This window comes from Galeopterus variegatus, unplaced genomic scaffold (genome assembly GCF_000696425.1).
Source record: "Galeopterus variegatus unplaced genomic scaffold, G_variegatus-3.0.2 Scaffold769, whole genome shotgun sequence".
In the NCBI taxonomy this organism is placed as follows: domain Eukaryota; kingdom Metazoa; phylum Chordata; class Mammalia; order Dermoptera; family Cynocephalidae; genus Galeopterus; species Galeopterus variegatus.
Window position 1 is genome coordinate 239235 of NW_007726880.1, and position 27801 is coordinate 267035.

A 27801-nucleotide genomic window follows, 5' to 3' on the forward strand; every position below is an offset into this window, starting at 1 on the left:
GCAATAGACAACCAGATTGTAACTAACACATTCAATTGTCTATGCAGGATGGATCATCATCTGAGTAGTCGACTCCAACAGATAGAGCAGGCAAAGAAAGAAGAGAGAAGAGCTATACCGGAGGGGCCAGGAATGCCCCGAGCACCAGGCATCAACCCACCATCCCAGTTATCAATGTGCTATACGTAGTTCAGAGTTCAGGGGGTGAGGCCCATAAAAACGCAGCCTCGGGTTTTAAAAATGTTGGAGGTAAATAACACCTAAATAAATAAACAAACAAGAAATTGTGAATGGATAAATGCTCACGTTAGAGCTCTGCAAAGGGCACCTTTTGTCCATTTACTCATTCAACAAACATTTATTGAGATCCTACTATGGACAAAGTACTGGGTGCTGGAGATTCTGCCACACCAGATAGGATATTGTCTAACCATCAAACAGCATAATCCTGGGAGAGGATACAAATGCCATCATCCAGGATGCCATTCTCAAAATACTGTGAAAAAATACCAAATATCGTCTCTTCTTCAGAGCCTAACAGGGATCTAGCATTTATAAATCGATTGTAATTTCTGCTGAACCTGATCATAATCTGCAGCTACCCAGCTCAGAGAGGGGGTGTGCACACTCTCTCTCTGTCTGATGTCTCACATGTTCATGCATTTGCAACGCCCTCCAAATTAAATAGGCAACCAGTTAGTGGCATCAAACACTAGCACAGAGGCTCAAAGGCTCCCAAAGAGCTCCTTTGAGCCTTTCTCATGTGCCTTGCAATTACAAGCATCTCCACCTGCCTCCACAGCTGAAAGAAAAAGAAGAGATGGCCCTGGGTGAGATAAAGACAGAAAAGATTTTAGAGATCATAGAATGGGACTTCAGGATCGTTCCCCACGTGGGCTGAGAGTGTGAGAAGCAGTTCCGTTCCAGCACCAGTTCTTACACAGTGAATGAAAGACACTGAATACGGAACAGAGCACGTCTACTCTGTAAACAATTAGCTTATTTTATTTTCTGACCACAACCACTGGCCTCTAGCTGAAAGCTCAAAGATATTAGTGATTTTTAAAATTTCCCAAACTATTGTTTAAACAGAACCGTACCTTTGTATCGAGTTGTCTAAACCGATGCCTCATTCTGCAAGGAAGTTAAAAAGAGAAAGTGAGCAATAGGAAAAGAGAGACTGAGGGAGGGTGATTAGGCTCCATTTTAGTCTTAAATCACAAAATACAGATCACATTTATTCTTGGCTAAACCAAGGGTCTGCTGCTTTACCTTTCTGATTTTCTTCCTAATATCGAAATGAAGCAGAATTCCTCTCTCGTGCTAATTATCAAGACCGCAAATAAAGGCTACCTCCGCTGACAGGTGGTGGAAGATGACTTGTAAGGTCCAGCCCTTCCTTCCCAAACCAAGATCTCAGAGACTAAGAACAGAGGAGCGTGCATGGCGTCCCCTTTGCTGTCAAGGAGAGTGTTACCTGCTCCTTTCAACAGCTGGGTTAAACCTGACAAAGGGATCAGTGGTGCGTATAGAGGGGTCCTCAAAAAGTTTGTGGAAAGATTTCTATTATCTTTTAATTCCATTTTTCCACAAGCTTTTTGAAGTACCCTTATATTTACCCATATTTTGTTAGAGTGAATTTTGAGATGTTTTGAACTGTCAGGAAGAGTGACAGCTGTCAGCGAAGACTATTAACCTTAACAACCAGAGAAGCATGCTTCTGTAGACTTTATAACACATGTGGACCGCCCAGTGACTCAGCTTGACTTCTCTATTTCTATAAGATGTTCAGTGAATGTGTTTATGAATTACATGGATGTCTGTAACAATCCCATGTGATTCATAAAAGATGCTCAGGACTTTTCAGGGACAGCCTGTAACAGATCAACCCAACCGTCTTTCCACCTTTGAATACCCATACTTCATCACAAAGATGAAGAGGTGTGTGGCCCCTACAGGATAATGTCAATTGCCCGTGACCTGTGAGTCTTCTTGGAACCCACCTCTGCAGCTGTAGCATGGACCCCCGCACTCTCAATACCTGGTTGCATGGCCCTGCACTCTCGATACCTGGTTGCATGGCCCTGCACTGCTGGCTGCAAAAACCCCTTCTCCCCCAGGGCCTTGAAGGACAGTCAGGAGAGTAGACGGGTGGTTTTCCCCTTCTTGAAAGGCTGGCACACACATATGTGTTTGTCATCTTCAATTGCCTGGGTAATATCTCTGTGGTGCTACTGCTCTTGGCTGAAAATGCTGTTTACAGAGTTTGCTCAAATAAGCTGCCTACGTTCTGCCATCTTATGTATCAAAGGGAGCCTGGCAAAGGAGAAATCAAAGACTGACATACTCCTCCGAGGTGTCGTTGGCTTTCGTGTTGATCTTGACAAGGTAATTTTCCTTCATGACGCCCTCCCATGCCAGTGTCTCGTTGTCCTCATTTTTAAAACCTTGAATGATGAGAAAAAGAAAAACATTCAGATTGTTTCATTTGCCCCTCGCTTCCTCCATCAGGCATTCTTCCAGGCATTTTGTGAGACTCCGGAATGAGGGGAATTATATTCATCCTGCACAGGCTGATCTGACTAATGTTACTTACTAGTGACAGAAACAGAGCAATGGAATATTAATGACTTTCCCAGTAACAATGAGGAGTTGGAAGTGCCTGCATGAAATAGAAGTGCGATCTTTCTTCTAAATAGAGATCGATCCAAATCCTGTCTGTGTTTTGTGACTTGGCAAAATCACCCTACTAATGAATTTGGTTCTTTCATTTGATACGTGCACCTCTTCCATTTTGATGACATAAAAATGCTAAATTATTCAGTTGGATAATTACTGATGGACTGCCTACTCTCAGCCTAAAACTGGGGTAGGAACTTTGGAGGAGAGAAAAATAAGCCCAAGACATTGTTCCTGTCCTGCTGATACATGCAGTCTAAGTGTGGACCTCAAAGAGAATTTTTACCTCTAGTCTTTCCCTTTCACCTAAGCCAGAGCATGCTGTACAATTGGCCTGGGACATGTTCCATTCTTAGTTCAGTTTCTTACAACGCCTGAACCTTTCAGATGGCAGGAAAACAAAAGAACAAATCAACATGTCACCTGTGTTTAAGGTGTAATGCAATGGACACCAAACCTCCACACGAATTCATGAGGACAAGAAAGCACATATGTTTGTGCAGGTGTCCACGTGGAATAAATTTATGTAGTTTCTACTTCTAAATTACTATTTAAATTTATTCATCAACATGTTAGAGTTTAGGAACAATTATAAAATCTTACTGAATTTAAAAAGAATTGATTGGAGGTCAAGACTAAACCAATACGCAAGTGGTTGGATTTAAGCAAATCCTACACAGCCAATATAGATTTATTTTTAAATGGTGGTTATTCATTTCCCAAAATAATTCTTAACTAAATTGTTTTCAATTGTATTTTTCCTAGCAAAATAGCTTTTAATGTCTTTTCTTCAAACTAAAATATAGAAAATATGTAGAGGCCCAAGAGGAATGCTTAAGAACAACACAGAAATAATAGACACTCCTGAATACAGCTGGCCAAAGAGCAGGAATGACAAATGACCAAGAAAAATGACCAATCTCTGTAACAAAGAAGTGCTGGTTGGAATGATGATATAGCATTTTCACTAACCACACTGGGAAATTAGCAGGGTCTAAAATATTGACAACATCTTGTGTTGGCAAGGATGTGGAGAAACAGGCCTCCCATATAATGGGAAAAATATCTGTCCCTTGTTATAGCCTTAGGGGTAATGGGGAGTGAGAAGGTGGGGGAAGGGAGACAGGCAATATACAGAGACTTAAAAGCGTGCAAACCCTTTACCTAGAAATTTCTCTTCTAGAAATAACTCAGAGGAAAAAGATCATTGATGTGCTCAAAAGTGAATGCATGAAACTCTTTACCATAGTGTTATATGCTAACGAAAAAGTCAAAACTATCAACATGCTTAACAACAAGGGATTGGTTAGATTAATTATGGTACATCTATAGGCTAGGATATTCCACAGTTAAAAATTGTCATGTAGGGCCGGCCCGGTGGCGCACTGGATAGTGCGCCGCTTGGGAAGCGCGGCGGCGCTCCCGTCCGAGGGTTCGGATCCCGGATTGGTTAGATTAATTATGGTACATCTATAGGCTAGGATATTCCACAGTTAAAAATTGTCATGTAGGGCCGGCCCGGTGGCGCACTGGATAGTGCGCCGCTTGGGAAGCGCGGCGGCGCTCCCGCCTGAGGGTTCAGATCCCACATACAGACCGGTTCCCGCTCACTGGCTGAGCGAGGCGCGGGAGCAACACCGAGGGTTGCGATCCCATTGCCGGTCCCCGGTCCGGTACGGGGGCAACACTGAGGGTTGCGATCCGTTGCCGGACACGGAAAAAGACAAAAGACAAAAAAAAAAAAAAAAAATTGTCATGTAGATTTTTATTTATGGGTATGGAAAATGCTTATGATACATTATATTAGTTAAATGAATAAATTAGATTTTGAGTGCATATGCATACAGCAGTCCAAGTATTATACATCACACAAGAATAATAGAATAAATGCTAGTATGTTGACAATATTTGCCCCTGGCTGGTGGGTTACACGTACTCTCAATCTTTGTTTGTGCTTTTCTGTATACTTCAAGTGTTCTATCATGAATATGGATTGCTTTCTGAATCATGAAAAACAATACATTTTATAAAAATGCAATTACTGGGCAGTGTACTTTTTTATTACTTGAAGATGTCACCAAAAAGAAAGTACCAAAAGCAAAGGTTTGGGTTCTACTTTTCCAAAAGTTATTTGAAAAAAATCTTTATTTTTCTCCAAAGAAGGGCAAATTTAAAATTAAACCAATGATTTCCCCATCATTTGGAGGCAAATACAAAGTCCATTTAGGAAATGAATTGCCTACTAGAGGCTCCGGCAACCTCAGAGTGCTGTGGTTTCTGGAATTAGTAATCTCCAGGAAGGAGAAACAAAGGGTCAGGCAGTGACCTGCACCTTGGAGAGTCTCCAGTTAGTACACTGGGCTCTTGGCTCTCTCTCCTGTCATCATCACACCACCACTGGGTAGAGAAGGATCCTGTCCTTCTGTGATCTCCCATTCCCCCTATTTCTTTGTTCCTTCCTGAGAATAAGATCTGTTTGAAGAGGGAAAATGTCAACAGTTCACGCTCTTTCTTAATTATCGTGAGATCATCACTCTCCCAGGGCCCACCGGGGAGACAAGTCCAGATTAATAAGATCATTCATTTCTGACCTGTTTGCTTCTTCAAGCTGAAGCTCCTTTCCATTTACGGGCAAAATTGGGACATTTGCTCCTATTTCATGGTCATCTTATGCTTAATCACTAAACAAGTTTCGGGGGAAAGTAATGCATTTTGTCCTGCCTTCTCAACCCATCCCAAATGTGCAGGACTGATTTGTTCCCACTTACACACTGAGTCTCCGGATTCCACTGGTCCTGGACTGAGTACAAGGTATCTTTGGAGAATGGAGCGAGCGTACAGCCCCTCTGTCCACCAGTCACCAACCTGAGTCCCACTAGTGAAGGGCAATTCACTACCTCACAGGGAAATTCATTTCATTTCCAGGTAGCACCAGTTGTTAGACATTGTTTTTTCTTTATACGGAGTCAAAAATCTTCCTTGCTACAGCTTTCATCCATTGTTTATTTTTTCTCTGGAACCATTCAGAAAAAAAATATGACACTTGTATGCCTTCTGTTACCTGAAGGCATAGATTGGTCTCTAAGTCTTCTCCCAGGTCCTATAGACACTCATCCGTGACACGGTATCAAGACAGAACCAAAGACAGTCCTGAGGCGTGTCATTAAGGGCCTCTGATGTTTGGGTGTGGACTTTGAATACTGTCGAGTTCTAGACCTGAACTTCCAATTCCCATCCCTGGAAATTTTATTCTTTTAGTTAGAAATGACCCACTTTTGTCTTCCAAGGTAAAGTGATGAGGAGAAAGACAGCAACTTATCCAAGCTGTCAAAACACTTTCTTCATTAAGAAAAGCAATTCCATATGTGTGATAGTCAATGACATCCCAAAGTGACATTTCATGTCTTGAAATAATGCTGTTAAAAGACTTGCCGATGATGATTCTTTAACCTGTGACATGAGTTGGGGGTTGTTGGCACATTTATATTCTGAAAGCCTGCCTTCGGGAAGTCATAGCTCTAGAGATAGCACAGAAACATATTATGACCAATATTTAAGGTCCTATTTATGAGCACCTTGCCTTAGTTTGTACGTATAGAGAATCCCACAAAAAACAATGTTCTTGGCAAGTTAAATTTTTCGTAATTGGCAGCAATTGTCATGTCTAGGTTAATAACATTTTTTTACTTTACGAATCATCAAAATATTTGGGCTTACACTTGAGAGACAGAAATGGTCAGCCCAATATGGAACGTGAATCCAGTGAGGGCAGTTAGTGACTGTTTTACCAGACACCACGAAGAAAAGACCAGGACACACATGGGTCCAGCAGCCATTGGAAGGCACACGGCTGTGAATAACAGGAACAAGGCACAAGCAAGGCAGAGACAGCCTAACTCATCGTGGTAAAAATCAGTGTGGGAAAAAGAACAACCTAACCATATTCCTTTAGTCGTTTGTACTGCATTCTCCCTTAGATTTTCCATTTCCCAAATTGCCCTCAACTCCCATCTTTTCCATTTAACAGAAACTTTTCTTTTTCCCAGTGGTGCTCCAGTGGGAGGACGCATCTCAAGACTCTTCTGCAACACCCTGAGATGACTGACTGCTCTTCCCCAAGTCACAGGAAGGAGCATCAGGATTTGAGAGGCATGCTCTTCCTCGGTGACCGGAGCCTCTCCTCAGACTGGCCCTGGAGGTTTCTTTGCTCACGTCTGTCGTGAGGAAAACAAGTCTAGCCATCAAAGAGGTATTGCAATGCATGTTTCAAGATTCGTGTCACCATTTCTTGTTCTGCCCTGTGACTTGTCTACATTTTTTTCCTTCCTCTGGGATTCAGGACAGCACATGGTGGGATGGGGAAAGGGGGAGGGGATTGTGTGGAGCCAGAACCTGGCTGCGGGACACAGCCCAAGTCTCTCGTTAGTCCCTCTACAGCCTTCCATCCTGGTCAGTCCTCTCTCCGTGGCCCATCCCAGCCTGTGCCTCTCTGCCTAGCTAACTCCAATTCATCCTCTGGGTCTCAGCATAAATATCCCCTTCCTCCAGAAAGTCTTCCCTGATCCACTCGAGTCTAGGGTTTAAGTGTCCTCTATGTGGCTATCATGGTACCCTGCACATGCTCCAAAATGAGTGCTTTCCACACTTTTCAATTAAGGCTTTTTAACTTTCATCTCCCTTCCCCATCACCTAGGCTGAGCCCTGTCTGAGGGCACGGAGAACCTCTATCTTATTTAGCACCATATCCTCAGTGCCCAGCTGCCGCATGGCAGTCACTTGGGACCTGCTGGTTGAATCGACGCCCCCCAGGTCCCCTCACCCCCAGCTTCACCAGCTCTCCACGATACTATCTCACCTCTGGTCTTTCTCCCCACCGGGGTCCACGAGCACAGCCCCAAGTGCCTTTGTCCACGGCCGTATCCCCAGCACTGAGTTAACATTAGTGAGGGGCCAAGTGCCGCCTGCGGCACGACTGCTTTTGCAGCATTCCCTTCTTATGTGCCGATAGCGGTGCACCCCATCCATGCTTTGCTTTTCTTGCCAATGCATAATTCCCACCCATCCTTGCACTCACTCTATTTCTAAATTCAGATCTGCAGAGAATGTGGGGTGAGTTTTACAAAACTCTTCCCAGAAGGACTGTGGCAGGAAATGAGGTTGGTAGGCTCTCACTTTTGGAATCTCTAAGAACTCAGTGATTTCCTTTCTAACTCTTATTCCCATATTTAGACATTTTATGAGAATTTTTTTCATTGGTTTGTGGTGGCTGTCTAGCATAGAAGTGATAATGGGGTTCAGGACACGCTACCCCACAATACGGCGTCTTGGCGTGTTAAATCTTCTTAGTTGAAAGAATCTGAGGAAACCTCAGAGGCAGGAAGGCCTCTCTGGCTTTTCCCACCCTCTCCCCTGAAGCAGGTCCTAAGACCCTCGTGTGAGACGCACCCTCCCCACACCCGGAGGAAAGGAGTATCCTCATCTCCGGAGACACAGGGACCCAGAGAGGGAGCTGAACCCACAGGCCTTGCTAAGTGTCCCCCAGGGTATCGCCATGAGACCACACTCTTTTTGCCTTATCATATTTCTCCACACCTCTCCATAAATCATCAAACCTACTGTACAAACACTCAGGTTTGTCTCTTCAGGTTTTCATTTCCCTATGAAGGTTCTCATGTCACATAAAACTTATATTAAATAAACATGTATGCTTTTCTCGTTACTCTGTCTTTTGTTATAGGGGCCTCAGTCACAAGCCCAAGAAGTGTAGAGGAAAAGCTACTTTTCCTCCCTTACAAGACAAGATTAATAGAATAATTCATAAATACCAAGGAACCCATTTCTATTTCAAATTGCTAAAGGTCATCTCGGGACCCAAGTTTATGCCTTTTGTAATGCCCAGGTCGTGACCACAGATCCTGCTCAAAAAGGATGTGCTCAGGGAAGGTTTTTTTCAAAGATGGAAAACATACCAGATCTTCAAATTACTCTTGAAAATATATCAATTTTGGAAAAGAAGCAAGGAAAACCAGCCAAGTACTGAGTACAGTGAAGAAGCTACTTCTTAAAGATCCATTTTGATCGGCTGCACTTGAGGCTCAAGAGCAGTACAAGGGCTCAGCCTGCACCCCGAATGCTGTCACAGGAGTTGGGCTGGACTGCTCAGACGATCAGAGTTGAGTTCATAAGAGGTGAGCCCCCATGCACCTTGCCCCCGACACTGTCACTCATTTCTCCTGTGAATCTGGTGGTGGGGAGGGCAGCGAGAAGTTTGTCTTCTTTTGATAGGCCAGCACTGGTGTGGGGGAGGCACCCCAGGGAATCAGCACACCCAGCTTGTTCAGTATGGTAAGTGGAAAAATAGGGCCACAGATTCTTCCACCGTGAGTGAGGCAGGCTACTCCTGGCATCAAGAGGTGGAGTCTCGTCCATCACCCCCTCCATCTCAGCAGGCCTGTGACTTGCTTTGACTAATAAAACGCAGCAGAAGTGATGTCATCTGATTTTCTGAGCCAAGCCTCAGGGGAAGTGCTGGAGCTGCTTTTTGCAGGAACTCAGCCTCTGTGCATGGGAGCCCTAGCTGGGGACACTGAAGCTCCTGCTGATAGCTCGGCCATCCACCCACATGTGAGTGCATGTGGACATCAGGAACAACCAGCCTGTGGCCCACCTAACAACCACCAGATGCTTCCAGGAGCAGAGACCAGCCATCCCAGCCTAGCTCTGACCAAGGACAGAACCACAGAATTGTGAGCAAATACACAGTGCCTGTTTCAGGCACCATTATTGGTTTGTTACACAATAATATGTAACTGATCCACTTGGAGACCTAAAATAGTCTATTACTTTTTCCACAAGAAGGAAACTAAAAATGGAAATCTTGCAGGTACAAAAACTTGGTCCAACGTGAGTCATTAAGTCTATACCCATTGTCAGCTCATGGGGCTACTTTATGATTTTTCATGGGCCTTAATAGGGTGACCAGCAGTCCCTGAAACTGATAGGGTTCTGGGGATGCAGGACTTTCAATTTCACATTCGGGATTGTCCTGGGCAAATGGGGACAAGTTGGTCACCCAACTGGATGTCTGGGATGCAGGATTCTCAGTACTAAGATGGGGAAGTCCTGGGCAAACCAGGACAAGTCGGTCACCCTAGGCTAGGCACTTTTGCCATTGTGAGCTCTTTCTTTCATAAAAAAATTTAAAATATTTTATGACTGAGTTGGTATAAAGACAAATAGATTAATATATATCAAAATATTTTCTTCTGTTTTTTTTTTTAAATAAAGAATTTTCATGTGCCCCTAAAGTCCTGTGGGCCCTGGCACTGTGCCTGATGGGGAAGTCAACCCTGCAGCCATATTTCCACTCCAGAGGTGGATCCCCTGGCTTAAGTCTGAAATTAGCGGGCAAGGAGAACAGGCCAGTTCCATCTTCTTCTTGTGTCCAAACATCCAAATGAATAAAAATAGGCCTCTCACTCCTTGCAGGCTTACTTTGTTTGAGACATGCCTGTGGGCTAGGAAGATTGTCTGGCTTTGTAGCTCCACGATCAGGTGTTTGGAAACCCAAGCCTAATGTGGGTTTTCTACAGGTCCAAGAAGAGAGCTGGATGCCTGCTCCCTGCAAGGCCACGGTGGATCTCACAGTGGGAGATTCTGGTTAACAGCTGCTCCCACAGCAAGGGTAAGGAGAGGAGACTAGGGGAGGACCTGCCTGCACCCCAGAGTGTCAGGACTTAGGAAGTAAGTGGTCACAAGAGAGAGAGACTGATCTGTGGACAGGCTGACTCCAGCCTTCCAGAAGGAGGTGGGTCCTCAATAGGAAGAGTCTGTGTGGGGTGAGCCCCTGGAAACTAGAGGCTGAGGGGAGCTTTGCTCAGTCCTGGGAGTCAGGGCTATAGGGGCCCACTGAGTGCCCATTCAATAAAGGATCAGTTTAAAACACATGCCAAGCCAGAGAGCAGGAGGAGCCAAGAGCAGTCCCACCAAGGGGGCTTTCTGCTTCTCTTTCCATCCTTTCTCCCTGTGCTCCAACCACAGCGGGTCAGTCACCACAGCCGATGAATGGGAGAGATGGGAGTAAGAAAGAGGGAACAGCCCACTGCCCACCCCTCCTGATGCATCTCCCAGCCAGGAGGGTGAGTCTACAGGGGGTCTCACCTCTGCATAGCAATTAATAGGCCAATTGGACCCTACATTCCAATTTCCAAATTGAGACTATGATTTTCTGATCAGATTTCATGACCAGAAAAGTCATGAACTCTTAGCCCTGCTGGAGTCAGGACTAAAGTTTCCCAGAGAATAAATTTCACAGAAGCAACAGAAAGCAAAAACAAAGTCATGATTTGATACTATCCCGTGAATTCTTGTTCAACATACTATGTACATTACTGCTATGTTCGTCCAAAAGCTATTCCCCCCAATCAAGGCTACGCCAACAGATCTACAGTGCTTTCCTAATCTTGCCTTTCTCTTGAGTAATTCATTGGCTGGCCCGATGCCAGATCTTTACAGATGTGCAGATGCAAGCAGTGAAAGAACTGAGAATAATTCCCTTCTGTTGAGGTACGGACCAAGGCACCCTTCCCTGAAATTAATGGCTGCTTCTGTCCCAAACACCAATGGACAAGCCACTCACAGCAGGCGGAAGACTCCCTGTTCTTCTCCTTGCAGCAGCACTTGAAACACTTCTTCACCACCATGTAGAAGTAGGCAAAGACGACGAAGGGGAAGGGGATGTTGAGGCGGCTGCAGTATTCCTGCACCAGGAAGTACCTCTGGAACTTCCAGACCTGGTCGTTGTTCTCCTGGACGGTGCCCACGGTGTAGCTGCAGGAGGGGAGAGAAGGCCAAGTCTTAGCATTCCACATGCCTCATCATTTAATAGCCAGATACGGTCATATGGGTATTAAGCTATTACTGTGCTAGCTCAAGCCCGGACAGCAGGAAGAATCCACACCGCACAAGGGCCAGAACAACTCAGCCACAGGCACTCTTCTATTTGTGGTTGGCCAAAAATGTGTCTGGCTTTTTTTTTTTTTCTTTTTTATCACACATACAAAAAAAGTTCAATGAATTTTTATGTCAAAATCTTTCAAGGGTTCTCTTTTTTCATTAGTTTGCTATTGTGTTAGATACAAAGAGGCCCAAGTGTTGAGTCTCAGGAATAATCTGCCCCTCATACACATTTCATCATAAACAGATTGGGAAAATAGTTTGTGAGCATTTATCAAGAACCTTAAAAGTGTTTATTTCCTTTAACCAAGTTACTTTACTTCTGGGAATTTAACCTAAGCATGGGGAGACACTGAGAAAAAAAAAAATAAGTAAATGGATATACAGTTGGCCCTCTGTGTCCACAGGGTCTACATTCGCTAATTCAACCGAGTATCAAAAATATTTGATAAAAAATAACAATACTACAATAAAAAACATGGCAAATTTAGAAAACATCCAGTAAAACAACTATTTACTTAGCGTTTACATTGTATTCGGTATTATAAGTAGCCTAGAGATGATTTAAAGGATACGAGAGGATCCTTAACCCTTGACTTGGTGTTGTCAGCACCATGTTCTCCCAAGTGAGCCAACTGGCCATCCCTATATAGGGATCCAAACCCTTGGCCTTGGTGTTATCAGCACCACACTCTCCCCAGGGAGCCACGGGCCAGTCCCTTAGTTGCTCTTTATTCTCTTTTCAATGTGAAGTTCAACCATCAAGACACTTTTATTGCTAACATCACACTATCCCTTCAAGAGCCAAAGTAGAAGCAATTAACCATTTGAAATCTATAAGCAGGGCCGGCCCGGTGGCGCACTGCTACAGTGCACCGCTTGGGAAGCGCGGCGGCGCTCCCGCCGAGGGTTTGGATCCCACATACAGACCGGTTCCCGCTCACTGGCTGAGCGAGGAGCGGGGGCAACACCGAGGGTTGCGATCCCGTTGCCAGTCCCAGTCCGGTACGGGCGCGACACTGAGGGTTGCGATCCGTTGCCGGTCACGAAAAAAGACAAAAAGACAAAAAAAAAAAAAAAAAGTCTATAAGCAAATTTGGAATGGGGAAGCATTCAGTTTTCCAAATTCCAGGTGAAAACTTCAGAGACCAAACCTGAATTAGATGATCAGGCAGAGAAATTGCTTACATATGTTTCGAAACCTCATTCTTGACCCTACTACATTACAACCTGAGGCTTAAATATCTTAAGCTAGGAAAAGATCATATACCTAAGCAAAATGCTAACCTACACAGCCAGTGGTTATAGCTTTGCTTATAAGCTCAGTTTTGCTTATCTTGTACTTTAATGATGAATCACACACCCCTGAGGTCTGCACCAGGTCCTGGATTCTGTGTGGGGCAGACTTTTGTAGCAAGTGCCTCCTGGACAGGGTGAGGTCTTTACAGGGAAGGAATTAACATTTATTGAACATCTGTTATTTGTAAGCTTCTACACTAAGTATGTAAAATGATTATTTAACTGATCCTCAACCATATGTGCGGGATTTTTTAGGTGAAAAACAGACGAGATTGTGATGTACAAGACTGCAGCAAATTGACTCTAGCAGTTAGCATGGCGTTTCTTCCAAATGTAGGTCAGGTTGCTGTGAGGCTAACACCAAGCACCACCACCTGCCCTCTTTAGCCTCTCTAGCCTCCTGCTGGTGCTGATGCCTACAAGGGGCACTGGACACTCTGCCCCACATTAATGAAGTCCAGGCTACGAACTTGCCAGAAATCCTTGGTGCCAGAACAACTGTTACCATTCAAGTTAGTGTCCCTACAATGATTTTTTGGATATAACACCAAAAGCACAGGCAACGAGAGCAAAAATAATCCGTGGGACTTCATCAAACTAGAAACTTCTACATAGCAAAGAAAGCAATCAAAAATTGAAAAGGCAACCTATGGACTGGGAGAAAATATTCCCCATTTTTTTTTTTAGAAAAGGAATAATAGTCTCTTTTAATCTGTATATTTTATTTTTATTTATTTATTTTTTTTCCTTTTTGTCTTTTTTACTGACCGGTAATGGGATCGCAACCCTCGGTGTCGCACCCGCACCGGGGACCGGCAACGGGATCGCAACCCTCGGTGTCGCGCCCGCACCACGCTCAGCCAGTGAGCGGGAACTGGTCTCCACATGGGATCTGAACCCTCAGCGGGAGCGCCGCCATGCTCCCAAGCAGCGCACTCTCCAGTGCGCCACCGGGCCGGCCCTCATCTGTATATTTTAAACTTTTAACCAGGACCTCCTTCCAAAAAAGATTTCAATTGTATTGAAATATTACAATCTAACATTTTTTTAAATAGAGGAATAAAGAGTGTAGGGAAAATAAATGCAGGAAAATCAGTTGAAGCTAAAAAGAAAAAAAAAAAAAAGTTAGTGTCCCTAGAAGCAACTTAACATTCTGTAACTAGTCAAAAATAGATTATACTTACTGCCCCAACCCAAACAAAAGAAACAACTACATCCATGTTAGTTCATCAAATGTTGTTCTTTGAGATTTTATCCAAAAGGAATGAATCAGCCCTGATGATGGGAGGAACGTTAGGACGCTAGGGCAGGGCAGGGGTCCTCTCTGGCAGGTGGGTCTCCCTCCCTTCCTCGGAGAGCTCAGAGTGAAACCGCAGCCACGAAAGGTCCAAGGAGGAAGAGAGGTGCACCTTGGCTGACCTGCTCACTCAGAGTCAGGGAAAAACATCTCAGATCTTCTAGATCATCCAGAATAGGGACTGGCAAACTGCAACCCGGGGGCCAAATCCAACCCCTGAGCTGTTTTGTACGGCCCATGAGCTAAGAACGGCCTTTACAAAGCAGAGAGGTACAGGTGGGCAGCATTTGCCTCTGGCCAAAGCAAAGCCCGTCACAGGCCCTCACAGAAAAAGTCTGCAATCACTGACCTAGATTGTATTGAGGCCAGTGCCCATAAATAGGCTTTGCATTTATTTCATCCTCCATTTTAAAAAGCTCTGCCTCGTATATCACTGTTTCGTTTACTCCTCAGGACAATCCAGTTGACTACAAGGGCCCTCCTCTCAGAATTTCACCTTCTTCTGTACCTCAGGGGCAAAGATGGATCCAGCAAACAGCATTCCTTTTCTGGAAAAATGGTAAAAACTCTTATCCATACCCCAGGGGGGCATAGGTGAGCCGGCTTATTACGTGAAAGCTGCTTTGCATAAATAATGCACGTCCAGGGTCAGCCACACTGAGGTTTGTTTACACACTGAGGTCCACCATGCCCATGTCACAGCAGCTCCCAAAATGTTCTTTTCTTCACAAGTCAGTTCCAAACTCAGCCAAGCAGACATGAATGTTCTCCAGGGAAACTGATAATTGAGCGCTGCTTCCAACTGTCCTGCTAAAATAAGTTTCATATTCTTTAGACATTGTTTTCGATTTCTGTAGAGGAGAGACTGAACTCTGCAGAGAAGGGCTTTCTGGAGCTGGCAGGTGCATTCACCCCCACCGTCAGCAAAGCAAGCATGGACCATCTCTCATGCCCAGGGTCTCACCCTCCCCAACCAGCTCAGATGGTTCTCAAAGTCTCCCTGCCAACCACTGACCATCTGGCGTCTTCCCTGAAGGAATTCTGCAATGTTCCCTTGGACTCTATGTCTCCAATGATATCTTGTTCCCTTAGAGTCCTGTCCCTGGCAACTACACAGCTGGGTGGAGATTTGCAGTGACAGCTGAGGTCCATCTCCTGAAACCAGCTGAACAAGAGAGGAGGAGGAGGCAGCAGCCTCCCTGGAGGGACAAAATTTCAGAAATTCGCTGAGATTGAAAATGTTACTAAGAGATAACAGACATTTAGGATTCGGACAGCCTTGTACATAAATGAAACCCAGAAGTATGTAAAAAGAATACTATGCCATGACCACAGAATAGGAGGATGACTAATTATTAAGAACATTTGTGTAACTCATCATTTATATAATTCATTATAAGACTAGATCAAAAGGAAAAATATTTCAATAGCTGCTAGAAAATCTTCTGGCAGCATTCAACATCCTTTTCTGATTAGAAAAAAAACAAAAAAGAGAAGAAAGGAGATTAATAAACAAGGAATAGGAGAAACCTTCCATAATCTGATAAAAAGAAAGTGAAAATAGAAAGAATTAATTAAGGAGACATTGAAAAATAAATAAGCAGAACTTTAATAGTCTTTCTACATATCAAAAAGTAGTCACTGACAAAAACATAATAGAAAAAATATCTCACTCACAACTATAAGTGGCTGGAAATTAACAAGAAATCTGCCAGGCCCATATGAAAAAAAAGCCATAAAACTTTAACGAGAAACTATATGTATTTGAATAAATGAAGATCATACCATTTTTTTCTGAATACTAAGATGGCAACTCCCCCTAAATGATTCTACAAAGTAAACATCATCACAATAAAATTCGCGGATATTCTTTTCTTTTTTTGGAAGGAGAGAGAAGAAAGGATTCACAAGATGAGCCTCAGGCTCCTCCATATGATTAAATATACAAGAAAAGCCAGGACAATTTTGAATAAGAATAACGAGGAAAACTTGTACGACAGATGTTAAATGATAAAAAAAATAAATAAATAAAACTTCAGTAATTAAAGCCATTTGGTAGTAAAAGCCAAAATAGAAAGACTGATCAACAGATCACAATGCAAAGTCTGCAAAAAATTCATAAAGAAAAAATAGATGTTAAACAATGGCAGAATTTGGGAACAAACTGAAATACAAGAAACTCATCAGCCAATTTCTATCAGGTGAACACCTCCTCCAAGCTTTTCACGGATTCATATGTTTTCTGTTTGTCACCCCTTCCCCGGCACGCCAGCAATATCTGGCCAGTACTGCCCCCAGGCAGGCGGTGACCCTGACTTTCTGTGTCTTCCCTCCAGTGCCCCAGCATGTTCATTACAGAGTTCGGCACATTCCACTTTCCTTCTCATTCTGCAACATCAGAAAAGCAGGTACAAAGCCAACAGCAGCCAACAGTAAGAGACAACCAGCGATTTTATCGCACTGATTTTTTTTGTGTGTGTGACCAGAAGGGGATTGTAACCCTTCGCTTGGTGTCGCCCACACCGCACTCAGCCAGTGAGCGCACCGGCCATCCCTATATAGGATCCAAACCCACGGCCGCAGCACTCCCAGCACCGCATTCTCCCGAGTGAGCCACGGGGTCGGCCCTTGCACTGATTTTTGAAGTGATAATTCAGTTTAGCATATTGCTGTCAGAATAACACAGCTAGGGCCGGCCGGGTGGCGCACTGCTACAGTGCGCTGCTTGGGAAGCGCGGTGGCGCTCCCACCGAGGGTTCGGATCCCACATACAGCCCAGCCGCTCACTGGCTGAGCGAGGTGCGGGCACAGCACCGAGGGTTGCGATCCCGTTGCCGGTCCTGGTTCGGTACGGGCGCGACACTGAGGGTTGCGATCCGTTGCCGGTCACGAAAAAAGACAAAAAGACAAAAAAAAAAAAAAAAAGAATAACACAGCTAAAATTGTCCCATGTACATGGGTCTTAGCAAAACCCATGAAATCTCCCTTCACCTTCAGGAAAATGCCCAAATTCTTTAATATGACATTAAAAAAAACTCTTCATAACCTAGCCCTACTTGGTGGCTGCTGCTGATCCTAGACCCACCTCCAATATTCTGTCACTATTATTAACTCCCTCCTCTGTAAATAGCCTTTTCATGCTGCTTATATTATATTATATTAATATGTTTACATGTCGTCTCTTCCCTAAATAGCAGGACACCAACCTCTCACTGCCTCTAACTCCTCATTCGTGAAATGATAAAGCAGCACCTACACAAAAATGATTTAATAATTAAATGAGGTAGCATATGTAAAACTCTTGGACCTGTACCCAGCATGCGGAAGCATCAATAAATATTAGCCACTGCTGTCGTCACAATTATTTGCTCTCTTTTTATTTTTTTCACCTCATATCAATAGCCTCCCTTAGACGGTTTAAGTAGCACCAACCCTTTAGTTTGTATCAAGTGCTTCTTTTCTTTCTATTTTTATGCATAGTCATAATAAACATAAATTATTCCTAAGATTAAAAAAAATTCTTAGAAATTATTCTGTATCAGTACATCTTTGCCAAATCCTTCTCAGAACAGCATGGGGTGAATTTATCTTCAGGATGTGGCACCTATAAGTGCCACAGCTCCTGTTAAGATGACCAGGAGTCGCTCACTGAGTTTAAGCTCAGGCCTCTGAGAAGCCTTGCAGGGCCTGTAATCGATACTTTTTTTTTTTTTCCTTTTTGTCTTTTTTACTGACCAGTAACGGGATCGCAACCCTCGGTGTTGCGCCCGCACCGCGCTCAGCCAGTGAGTGGGAACCGGTCTCCACATGGGATCCGAACCCTCGGTGGGAGCGCCACCGCACTCCCAAGCGGCGCACTCTCCAGTGCGCCACCAGGCCGGCCCAGTAATCGATACTTTTAACGTAGGAGAATCACAGATGTTTACGTCCATTTCCTTTCACTGTGGAATACCATCTAGAGAGCACTCCAATACTCCTTTAAAATTCCCAAGGGTGCATTTACATTACAGTTAATAACGTTGCCATTGTGTAAGGTTAAGCTTTTAAATGAATATTTTGATGTGGTGCCAGACAAGGGTCACAGCCCAGGGCCGCTTGCTCAGAGGAAGCCCTGAACAACTTCAGCAATGATCAGAAACAGTGTTTTGATTTAACCCTAGGACCTCAGTGGGACCACCTCTAGCTGCTCTCTCAAGTGTTAACAAAGAAAAGTCACCTGGCTTAAGCCAGGGCTAATTGAGGAGGCTCCCCAAGAGAAAGGATGTCCCCAGGTTGTCACATGTATGCATTGAACAGGGCAACAGTGGGGCACGGTGTAATGGCTGGGGCCTCGTGGTGAAGAGACCAGGGTTAAGCTGGACAGCATGTGGCCAGAACCACAGAACCACAGAAGCTGAGCTGCCGGACTTTCCTCTCCATAACCAGAAAATGACAGGTTAGGCTCCATCTCTCTCAGCCCCAAATTCTATGGTTTCATGGCTGTCATGCGGATGATGAATTACAAAAGTGACATGGTCCTCGTGAATGGCTTTTGTGAACAGCTCACAAAACATAGATTCAGGAAAGCTCTAAATAATATTCTACTGTGTGCATCATTGAGATTTACCAAGTTACTGTAACTCAAAGCTCACAGCATTGGGAGCCGCGAGCCCTTTTGTTTAGTTTCTGTAGATACATTTGGCAGTTGGTCTTTACAGGAACTGTCCAGTGTTCCATGCAAGGGCTGATAGATGTCTTCTCACCGCAAAATAAGATCCAAGGCCGTCCCCTTTCCTCCTCACCTTTGCTTCAAGCTTCCCTCCCTTCACATGGATACACAAATACCTATCACCTGCCTCTTCTCTCTGCCAGCTCACACTTAGGACCCCTCTGATGTTTGGACGTCATGACACCGTCTGGCTCCTGTGAGTCAGACAGGCTGCTGATTCCTGAGTCCCTCCCTGGCCACCAGGTGTGGGCGGTGAGGGCGAGGGTCGCACATTCTCTCCTTAAGGCTGGGGGGAGCTACTGGCCACGTGATCTTCATGGCCCAGGTGCCTGCCACAGATGTTAAACATTTATGTGATGAAGCCCTTGCTGGTCTGTGATTCCCACTGATGCTTCTCAGTGAACAGACCAGGAAGCTGAGCTCGTAACTGATAACCGAACAACGAACTAAACAGGGGTAAGAACGCCGTTCTCATTCAAAGAACAGATGCACGAAGTACCAGGTGCTGAGATTACAGGCACAATCCCCATCCTCCAGAGTTTACTGTCCAAAAGGAGAGAAGGTTGTGACTGTCCAGGAGGAGTCCTTACACAAAGTGGGGAGGGCATCAGGGGCCACTTGCAGATGACGGTAGGTGGTCCGCAGGGTGAGCAGATGAGGCAGGGAAGGCCAATGGAACAGGCAGTCCAGACAGAGAAATGAGCATGTGCAAAAGCATCAGGAGTGACAGATCACCCTGCTGAGGTACCAACACATGGATGCTGCTGGGGACATATAGCAGGGGATGAACCCGGAGGCATGTTCAGAGGCCAGGTCACGGACAGCCCCGTGGGGAAGTGGAAGAGCCTGAAATTTACCCTGAGAGCTATGGGGAAATATTAAAATCCCAGAATTTTAAGCAGAGCAGTGACATTTTAGAAACATCACTCTGGCCCAGGGTAGACGGTGGACTGGAGGAGGAAATCTCAGGACACCAGACGATCAGACAGCCACTCACTGCTCAGTCACTTTGATGTATGATGTCCCCAGAGACACATGCCCCCAGCCAGCCCTGCTCAAAGGGAGGCCACTGACCCACGAAGGCAGGTGACCCTCATCTATAGTCCTTGTGCATCTTAAGAGTCTCAGGGCTCTGTGTGACAACTGTCTTTTCCTTATTTTCTTTCCTAAATTTCAAAAGTAATATGCAATCATTGTAAATATTTACAATGTGAAACATAGACTTGATTTTTTAAGTTCTTGTTTTTTACTGTTAGAAGACAAGGATACACCATAAAATTAGTCTGTAATTTGCTTTTTATATTTCACCAAATATCATCCTTCCAAGGTAATATAGATCTAACTTTGTCTTTTTAAGAGCTGCATAATATCCCAAATTATGGAGATAACACATTGATAGACATCACACAATGATCTAATAAACATCTTTGTACATATGTCTTTAGGATAGATTCACAGATGTGAGAGAGTGGGTCAAAGGTTTGTGTATTTTTTTTCTTTTAACAGCTATTTTCAAATTACTTTCCAAAGAGTTAGAGGCAATACACATTCCCAGCAGTGATGCCCATTTCCCAGCCTAGTTCCCAACATTGATTCCCATAAACAGTAAAGTACCCAGAGACAAGCTGAACTGCATTTCAGTCACCCACACCAACATCATGGCACTCTGGGGAGATTGCTACATGGATGTTAAATATACAGTCTGAATTTGCTGGTATGCTCACGGTGCCTCCAGCCCTATCTGGGGACCTGGCACCAGGCAGACATACAGCGAATGCACGACGGAGCACGTACCCAAACATGGCGACCAGCAGGTTGACCAGCAGGATGTTGGTGGACAGCATGTAGATGCACACCAGGGGGATGGTGACCCACTCGGGGAAGCGGGGCAGATGGTGCTCGTCCAGCTCCACACACAGCGGCTTGGACTCATTCCCAGTGAAAGTGCAGTGGGTGAAGTCGTACGTGGTGCCTGAGGATGTAGGAACCAAGAGGCAAAGTGAGGACGCTCTGGAGGGGTGAGGGCGATGGCATCCCAGGGGGCACAGACGATGGTCACAGAATGTCTTAGGCACTGTTCTAAGGTGCTTTATCTAAACGATGTCTAATTCTTAGACTCACCTGTTCATTCCACTCGGTGGGTATTTACTGAGTGGCTATTGTGAACCAGGAACTTCACTAAGATCATGATCAAAGGAAAGGCAAAGTGAACATGTGCTTTGCCCTCAGGGAGCTTCCAGCCTCTTTGGACAGGCAGATAATCAACCACACATGTTCAAAGTTTCAGCCAATGAGAAGTGCTAATAAGGACACACACCAGGTGCACTATGGGCATAAACTGAGGCAGCTCACCCAGGACAGCTTTCCCAGGAAAGAAGGGTCTCTGCACTGAGAGCAGAAAGATGAGCAGGAGCCAAGCACATCAACCAGTCAGTAAGAGTGGGTGCCCAGGGCATCCGACAGAGGCAGCAGCAGGTGCAAAGGCCCTGTGGTAGTCAGGAGGAGGGGGGATCATCCGTGGAAGGAGAGATTGAGATGTGCAGTGACCACACACGTTAATTTTTTAATCTTTATACTAAAAGCGATGAAGCCATTAGATTGTTTTAAGCAGAAGAACAACAGATCAGATTCTCTTTATCCAAGGATCACCCTGGGCTGCAGCACAGGTTGGAAGGAGCCAATGGGGACATACGGAGGTTATGACTAAGGGTCGGGCAGGCAAGGGATGAGGATGGCTGGGGGTGGCAGCGGTGGGGATGGGAAAAGGCAGTTGGGTTTCAAAGACGTGTAGGAGATAAAATCAACAAAACTAGCTGACGAAGAGGATATGGGGGATGAAATCAGAGGAGGGGTCATTGACGACTGTGGGAACTGGTGACAAGGCCCAGCATGCGGGCCTTGGAGGAAGTCCAAGTCTGAAGGGAGGATCGAGACCTTGCATTCGGACGAGCCACGGTGTGTCTGAGAAACCTCAGAGAAGGTAGCGGATATAAATGCCTGGCCTCTGAGAGTTGCTCTGGGCCAGAGATCCTCCTTTGAGTGTGCATGCGAGGTCGTGCTGATCGGTGAGGTGCCCTGTGCCATGCTGGTTTTACCCATAATAGAACTGAGAGACAGAAAGGTAGAGTTGTTTCCCAAGGGCACACTGCACATTGGTGGCCCTCCAGGATGCGAACCCTGCCTGCCACTTGCTCTTTAGATCCCTGTGTGCTGCTCCGACATGGGACTATGTAAAATGGCAAGTGCAGTGTGCAGATTGGGAGTAATGTAACAAGGTGCCTTGCCACCACTGCATGGGAAAAGAGCTGTTTCTAAGATCTTGGAAGAGGCTTCATCAGATGGGGCAAGAAGGACTGCATGAGGCCACGCTGATAATAGAGAAAACAATGAGGAGCTGATCAATGCAACCAGGAGGGGCAGGCCCTGGCTCAGGGAAACCATCATGACAAAATCATTTGTCATGGCAGGATAGGAAATGACAAGCCAAGGCTAATGTCAGCTACATAAAGATGCCTTAGACAGTCCATCCAAAACACATACAGTTTGCACATGCTGCACACTTTCTCTAAGTAAACTGGGTGTGGGGAAATTAAAGCCATCTGTGCCACCATTAGCCTGCCTCCAAAAACTAGCTGGCAGTGGGCTAACACTGGAAGTTTAAATTCCAGGTTCTGATGTGAATTTTCCAATGTTGCTTTTTTTATAAATAAATGGGTGCCCTGTCACTCTGTTATAGAGGAGAGTACAACTCACACCACGGGTTTCTACACTAGTGAGTCTTGTCGTTTTTAATCGCCACACTGTTGCTGAAAAAATGGGAAATGCTAAAGACATTCCTCAGTGTACAGTGGGGTCACGTCCCAGTAAGCCCATCACAAGTTGAAAAAATCCCTCGGGGGTTGAGGGGGGAGGAAAAGAGGTGGACTAATGTGTACAAAACTATGCTATCTACCCTAAGTGATTCATTGTGTATGCATGGTTTTGGTTTCGGCTTTCTGTTTTTTAGCACTCAAACCCTGGACCTTGAACCCTAGATCTCGATGTTATCAACACCGCACTCTAACAAACTGAGCTAACTGGCTAGCTTATGCATGTATTGAAACAACATACTGTACCCCACGAATATGTACAAATAAATGTTAAAAGAAAATATTGTAAGTTAAAAATGGATTTAACACACATAACCTATCAAACATCATAGCTTAACCTATCACGCCTTTAATGTGCTCAGAACACTTACTGTAGGCTACAGTTGGGCAAAATCATCTAGCACAAAGACTGTATCACAGTAAAGTGTAGAACGTCTCGTGCGATTTATTGAATACTGTACTGAAAGTAAAAAACAAAGGTTATATGGACACTGGAAGTACAGTTTCTACCAACTGCAAAGGGCTTTCATACCATCCTAAAGTCAAAAAACTCCAAGTCGAACCATTGCAAGTCAAGGAACGTCTGTATTTCCAAAAAGGTTTAAAAACTGAAATGTTGGGTGCAAGGCTGACATAAAATCTTGCTTAGGAGCAAAGAAAAGGTTTTGAGGAATTTGTTTCAATCCATGGTGCTGAACCCAATTTCAGCCATGTGCTTCTGAAGCTGAAGGTCGGCCCTGGGGGGTTGGTCCAGGAAGCAAGTGGCTCCTCCCAGCTCATGTCCACTTGAGCCAAGATTCGGGCTTACCGTCCACATCACTGGGCACCTGGCCGAACATGGCCAGGTAGGGCTCATAGATGACCGAGCGGAATATCCACCTCCAGCGATGCTCGTTTTGCCTGAGGATCCCTTGCCTGGCCACGCCGAAGGCCACCATCCAGACCGCAAAGAGGAACAGGAAGAAGAACACGTCGATCAGCTGTCAAGGGAGGACATTAGAACAGAGTCAGGACACACCCGTGGTCACCTGGTCCACTCAGCCTGACTGTTCTCAGTTGACCATTGGAGAAGGGCAGAGGGCCCAGGCCCCAGAAGATCTAAGTCATCCAGTGTTCACTCACTACTTTAAAAAAGTGGCCATCATTGCCTTCGGATCTTGGGATATCTATTTTCCAGAATGAAAAACGATGGATACGTCTTTGCTTTCTGGTCTCCAAACCAGCTCAGCAACTGTGGCTTTCTGAGCAAGAGCCCAGCACTAGAACAAAAGAGGGACCTAAGTTTGGGAGGGCCTCTCTGTCTCTACACCTCCTGATGCTCACATTCTTCAAACTCCTAAATTACTTCCATAGTTTGGGGTTTCCTTAGGAAAATAAAAGCTATCCTTACTAGACAAGAATGAACAGTTTGATTTTAAAAAAATTTTTTGCACACATAGCATGACTTCATGGTGACTGGATGTCTCAGAGATGCTTTCAATTAAAACCACAAACTCAAAGAGCCTCAGCGTTGGAAAAGAACTTCCAGATGAGCTAATCCAAACACCCATCTGATTTAAACACAGAAACACTGGAGGTTTGGGTCATCTGGGAAACAAGCTTAGGAAAGCAACATCATCAGCACATAATCCTCTTTCTGGAATACATATAAAACAAGTCTGGTGCAGTCTCCCCTCTATATTACATGGTGATGTGATTAGGTTCCAGCCCTCAGCCTGCATCTAGCTCACTGCTTGTCTCTAGACAAACATATTAACCTCCTCGGACTCAGCTGTCCACATCTATAAAATTGGTATAAAAGACCCTCCCTGATTATGCTCTTAGCAAATCATTAAGACTCAAATGAAAGCACATTGTAAAGCATAAAATCCAAATAACCGTAAGACTATTTGTCAGCAATGCACTGAAAGGCACTACCTGCTCCTCACAGTCATTAAATTTTAACCTGGGAGAGGCCCCTGATGAAAACACGTTGAAGAAAGCAAACCTTACTGATTGTGAAATGTGACAGTCATTCTGTGCACAAATCCTCCTATCAACAATTAAAGGAACTCTAGGTACAGCAAGAAAAAGGATGACTACAAATATTCTTGATTCTTACCATCCTCTGCAACATTATAATCTTGGGTCCTAAATTTCTGCTTACGGTGAAAATGTGGATCAACCTTAGCGTGAAAATAATGTAATCCAGGCAAAAAATGACTCGTCCAGAATATAAAGAGGTTTTATTAGAAGAGTGGAGCCTATGGAAATAAGGGGAGCAGAATTCATGAGATATTGACAAAGGATTTCAAAGTTTTGTTTTTAAAAATAACCAAATGTCAAGAAACAGCCAATAGCTGCCGAGTGAGTAGAAACAGGCCAGGGACACCACCCACCAAAGGCCATGGTCTTTTGTCCTTGTGGACTCAAGTAGAGACAAGGACATGAAAGGACATTAAGGTAAGGACATTGCACCAAACAGAGCTCTCAGCAGTTCCTGCCTCTTTAGGCCTCATCCTCAAGAACCACTGCAAGAACCTAACCTCCCTGGCTCCCAAGGCTTCTGTAATGATGCCAGTCTCCAACCACCCTCCCAACCACTTGGGACTTGACCCTGCCAGCCTTCCCCTAAGGAAACTTGCCATGTTCTCGCCAGATCTTTTGATTAGCTAACGACCTGCTATTGTGTTCATTGAAAGTCATATGTGCTTTCTCACTGGAATGTTCTAGAAATCATGTCCAACCAACTGTGATTCAAATGCTGGGACCTTTAACCCAAGTAGAAAGAGAGGTTATTGGAGGAGGAAATTGAGTTCTCCCCTTTCAGATTGGAGGGTGAGCACTCACTGCAAACCATCTCACTCTTTGCAGGCGTAAACATGAATAGTTAAGCATCTCTGCAAAGTGCCACCATGTATGCTGCCCCAATATAACTGCTAGCTGTATCTTTAAGCTCTCTGGGAAAGGCAGGGCTGGAGGCACATGGGCCTGGGTGATGCCCAGGTGGTTCTGGGCACACCTCAATATCTCTATCACAGGGAGTGCATATTGTTTTTTTTACTGTGATGGTAATTTTGGATTGGTTTTTCTAATCACACACTCTGGCTCTGGGATTGAGGAAATATGCTTATAACTGGAAGGGCAGGCTCTATAGCCAGCACGTAAGTCAGAGTTAGCTGCATTTTAGGTTATATAGCCAAAATGAAACGATAGTGCATGATATTGAACATCTTCCTCATCCACTACTCTCCTAAATTTCTAAATATCTCTCCCCAAAGTCTAAAGGAATAAAGAGAAAAATCATGATGAACCCCTTTTTAATTGCAGATCACTGGGAGGGGGAAGAGAGGAGACATAACTTTATGCTAACCAACCAGTAACTCTAAACAGCAGAGACCATGGCCTTGTGTAACAATCTCTAATGGGAAACAAAACAAAACAATAGATTTTCCTTGGGCCTGGAATGTTCCAAGAGCTTCTCTCCACTTTTATATCCCAAATGCCTGAAACTGGGAAAAGCGATGAGGACTACTTACCGAAATGCAATTCCTGCTATGAAGTAAAAAAGCCCCAGCGTGTCCATAACGTTCCACAGGTCAGTAAAATAATTCACCCCGTTTATGTACCACTGTAGCACAGAAAAAAGCAGAGAGAGGACATCAGCTGCTTGGAAACATCAACCACTTCAAAATTTTTTCATGTCCACTCATTTTTTTTTCAGATCCTTTTTGAGCCAGTGATGTGCTTGCTTTTTCTTTCATATGTCAGGCAGCCTGCTTGCTGTCTGCGCCCCTCTTTAAGCTTCTGGTCTGGGAGGAAGGTAGGTAGCGGGCAATCTGCACAGCCCCGGTGCCCTTCGGCATCCTGGCTTGCATGACCAGAGGCATCTTAAATAGATCAATTTTGGGTTTCCAAGGTACCACTGAAGGGAGAAAACATTTTTTGAAATGAAAAGAGGCCTCTTCTCTGAGCAGAATGCCAGTGCAAGGCTGTATTCATAAAAGACCAGGACATTTACCAACTATATTTGCAGTTATTGACTGCCTCGGATAAAAATTCCAAATTAGCCTATCAACATCTTCATCCAGGCAAGGAGACCTGGTAGACACTAAAGAGCACAGCTTTTGACACCCAGACACAATCTAAAACAGGTAACGTCATGTTGGGGAGGTTTTTCCCCCTAACGAGTGTGAATTAGGTTAATTAAGAAAGCATAAGGCCAGCAGCACTGTTTCTTAAGAGGAAACCAGTCACATTTAGGATGCCAGATGCATGAGCCAGCAGACAAGAAGGGAAACAGCGACCCCAAGTGTCGGTTCTTTGAAGGACAGGAATCTTTTCTTTTTTTTTTTTTTCCTTTTTGTCTTTTTTACTGACCGGCAACGGGATTGCAACCCTCGGTGTTGCGCCCGCACTGCGCTCAGCCAGTGAGCGGGAACCGGTCTCCACATGGGATCCGAACCCTCGGTGGGAGCGTCTCCGCACTCCCAAGCGGCACACTCTCCAGTGCGCCACCGGGCCGGCCCAAAGGACAGGAATCCTCATGGCTGTGTCTGCAGACTTGCTCACAGGCCACGGTCAGAGCTGCAAGGCTGGCAAAGACCTCAGAGGGCAGCCAGACCCAGACCCACTCTGTGGACCCAAGCACAGGGTGCTTTCCGTACAACTGCTTTTGGACATAGCATCTCTGAATTAAAACTCACCCATTCAAAGACAACTCTCAAAGAAAAAAGAGAAGAAATACTTATTGGACATCCTCATCCCTCCCTTCTCTATCAAACACCACCCGCTAGGAAGGCAGACAGAACGATGGGGCTCAGCCAGGCCTGTGGGCATCTCTTCCTCCCAGCAGGCCCCGGAATGACTCACAGCCCAGTTTCCATTCCTGACATTCCTGCCCACCATCCACTCACTGTCCCTGCCCTGTGTCCTCCCTGAGCAACACCCCATGCTACACCTGCCCAGGGCCCTTCCCTAAGCAAAATGTACCTGTCCTGAGTCTTCTCCTGCAT

General features: G+C 44.9%; 1 protein-coding gene across 1 annotated transcript in view; it reads right to left on the reverse strand.

The window, feature by feature from the left end:
• Positions 1–27801, reverse strand: part of TRPM8 (transient receptor potential cation channel, subfamily M, member 8) — an 80931-nt gene that overhangs the window by 10025 nt on the left and 43105 nt on the right. Inside the window, exons 17-23 of the mRNA XM_008572257.1 lie at positions 26326–26417; positions 24909–25050; positions 23616–23787; positions 20733–20910; positions 11318–11508; positions 2348–2447; positions 1101–1134 (exon numbers count right to left, since the gene is read on the reverse strand). Of these exons, the coding sequence (XP_008570479.1) occupies positions 1101–1134; positions 2348–2447; positions 11318–11508; positions 20733–20910; positions 23616–23787; positions 24909–25050; positions 26326–26417 (909 nt within the window). The remainder of the gene's footprint in view (positions 1–1100; positions 1135–2347; positions 2448–11317; positions 11509–20732; positions 20911–23615; positions 23788–24908; positions 25051–26325; positions 26418–27801) is intronic.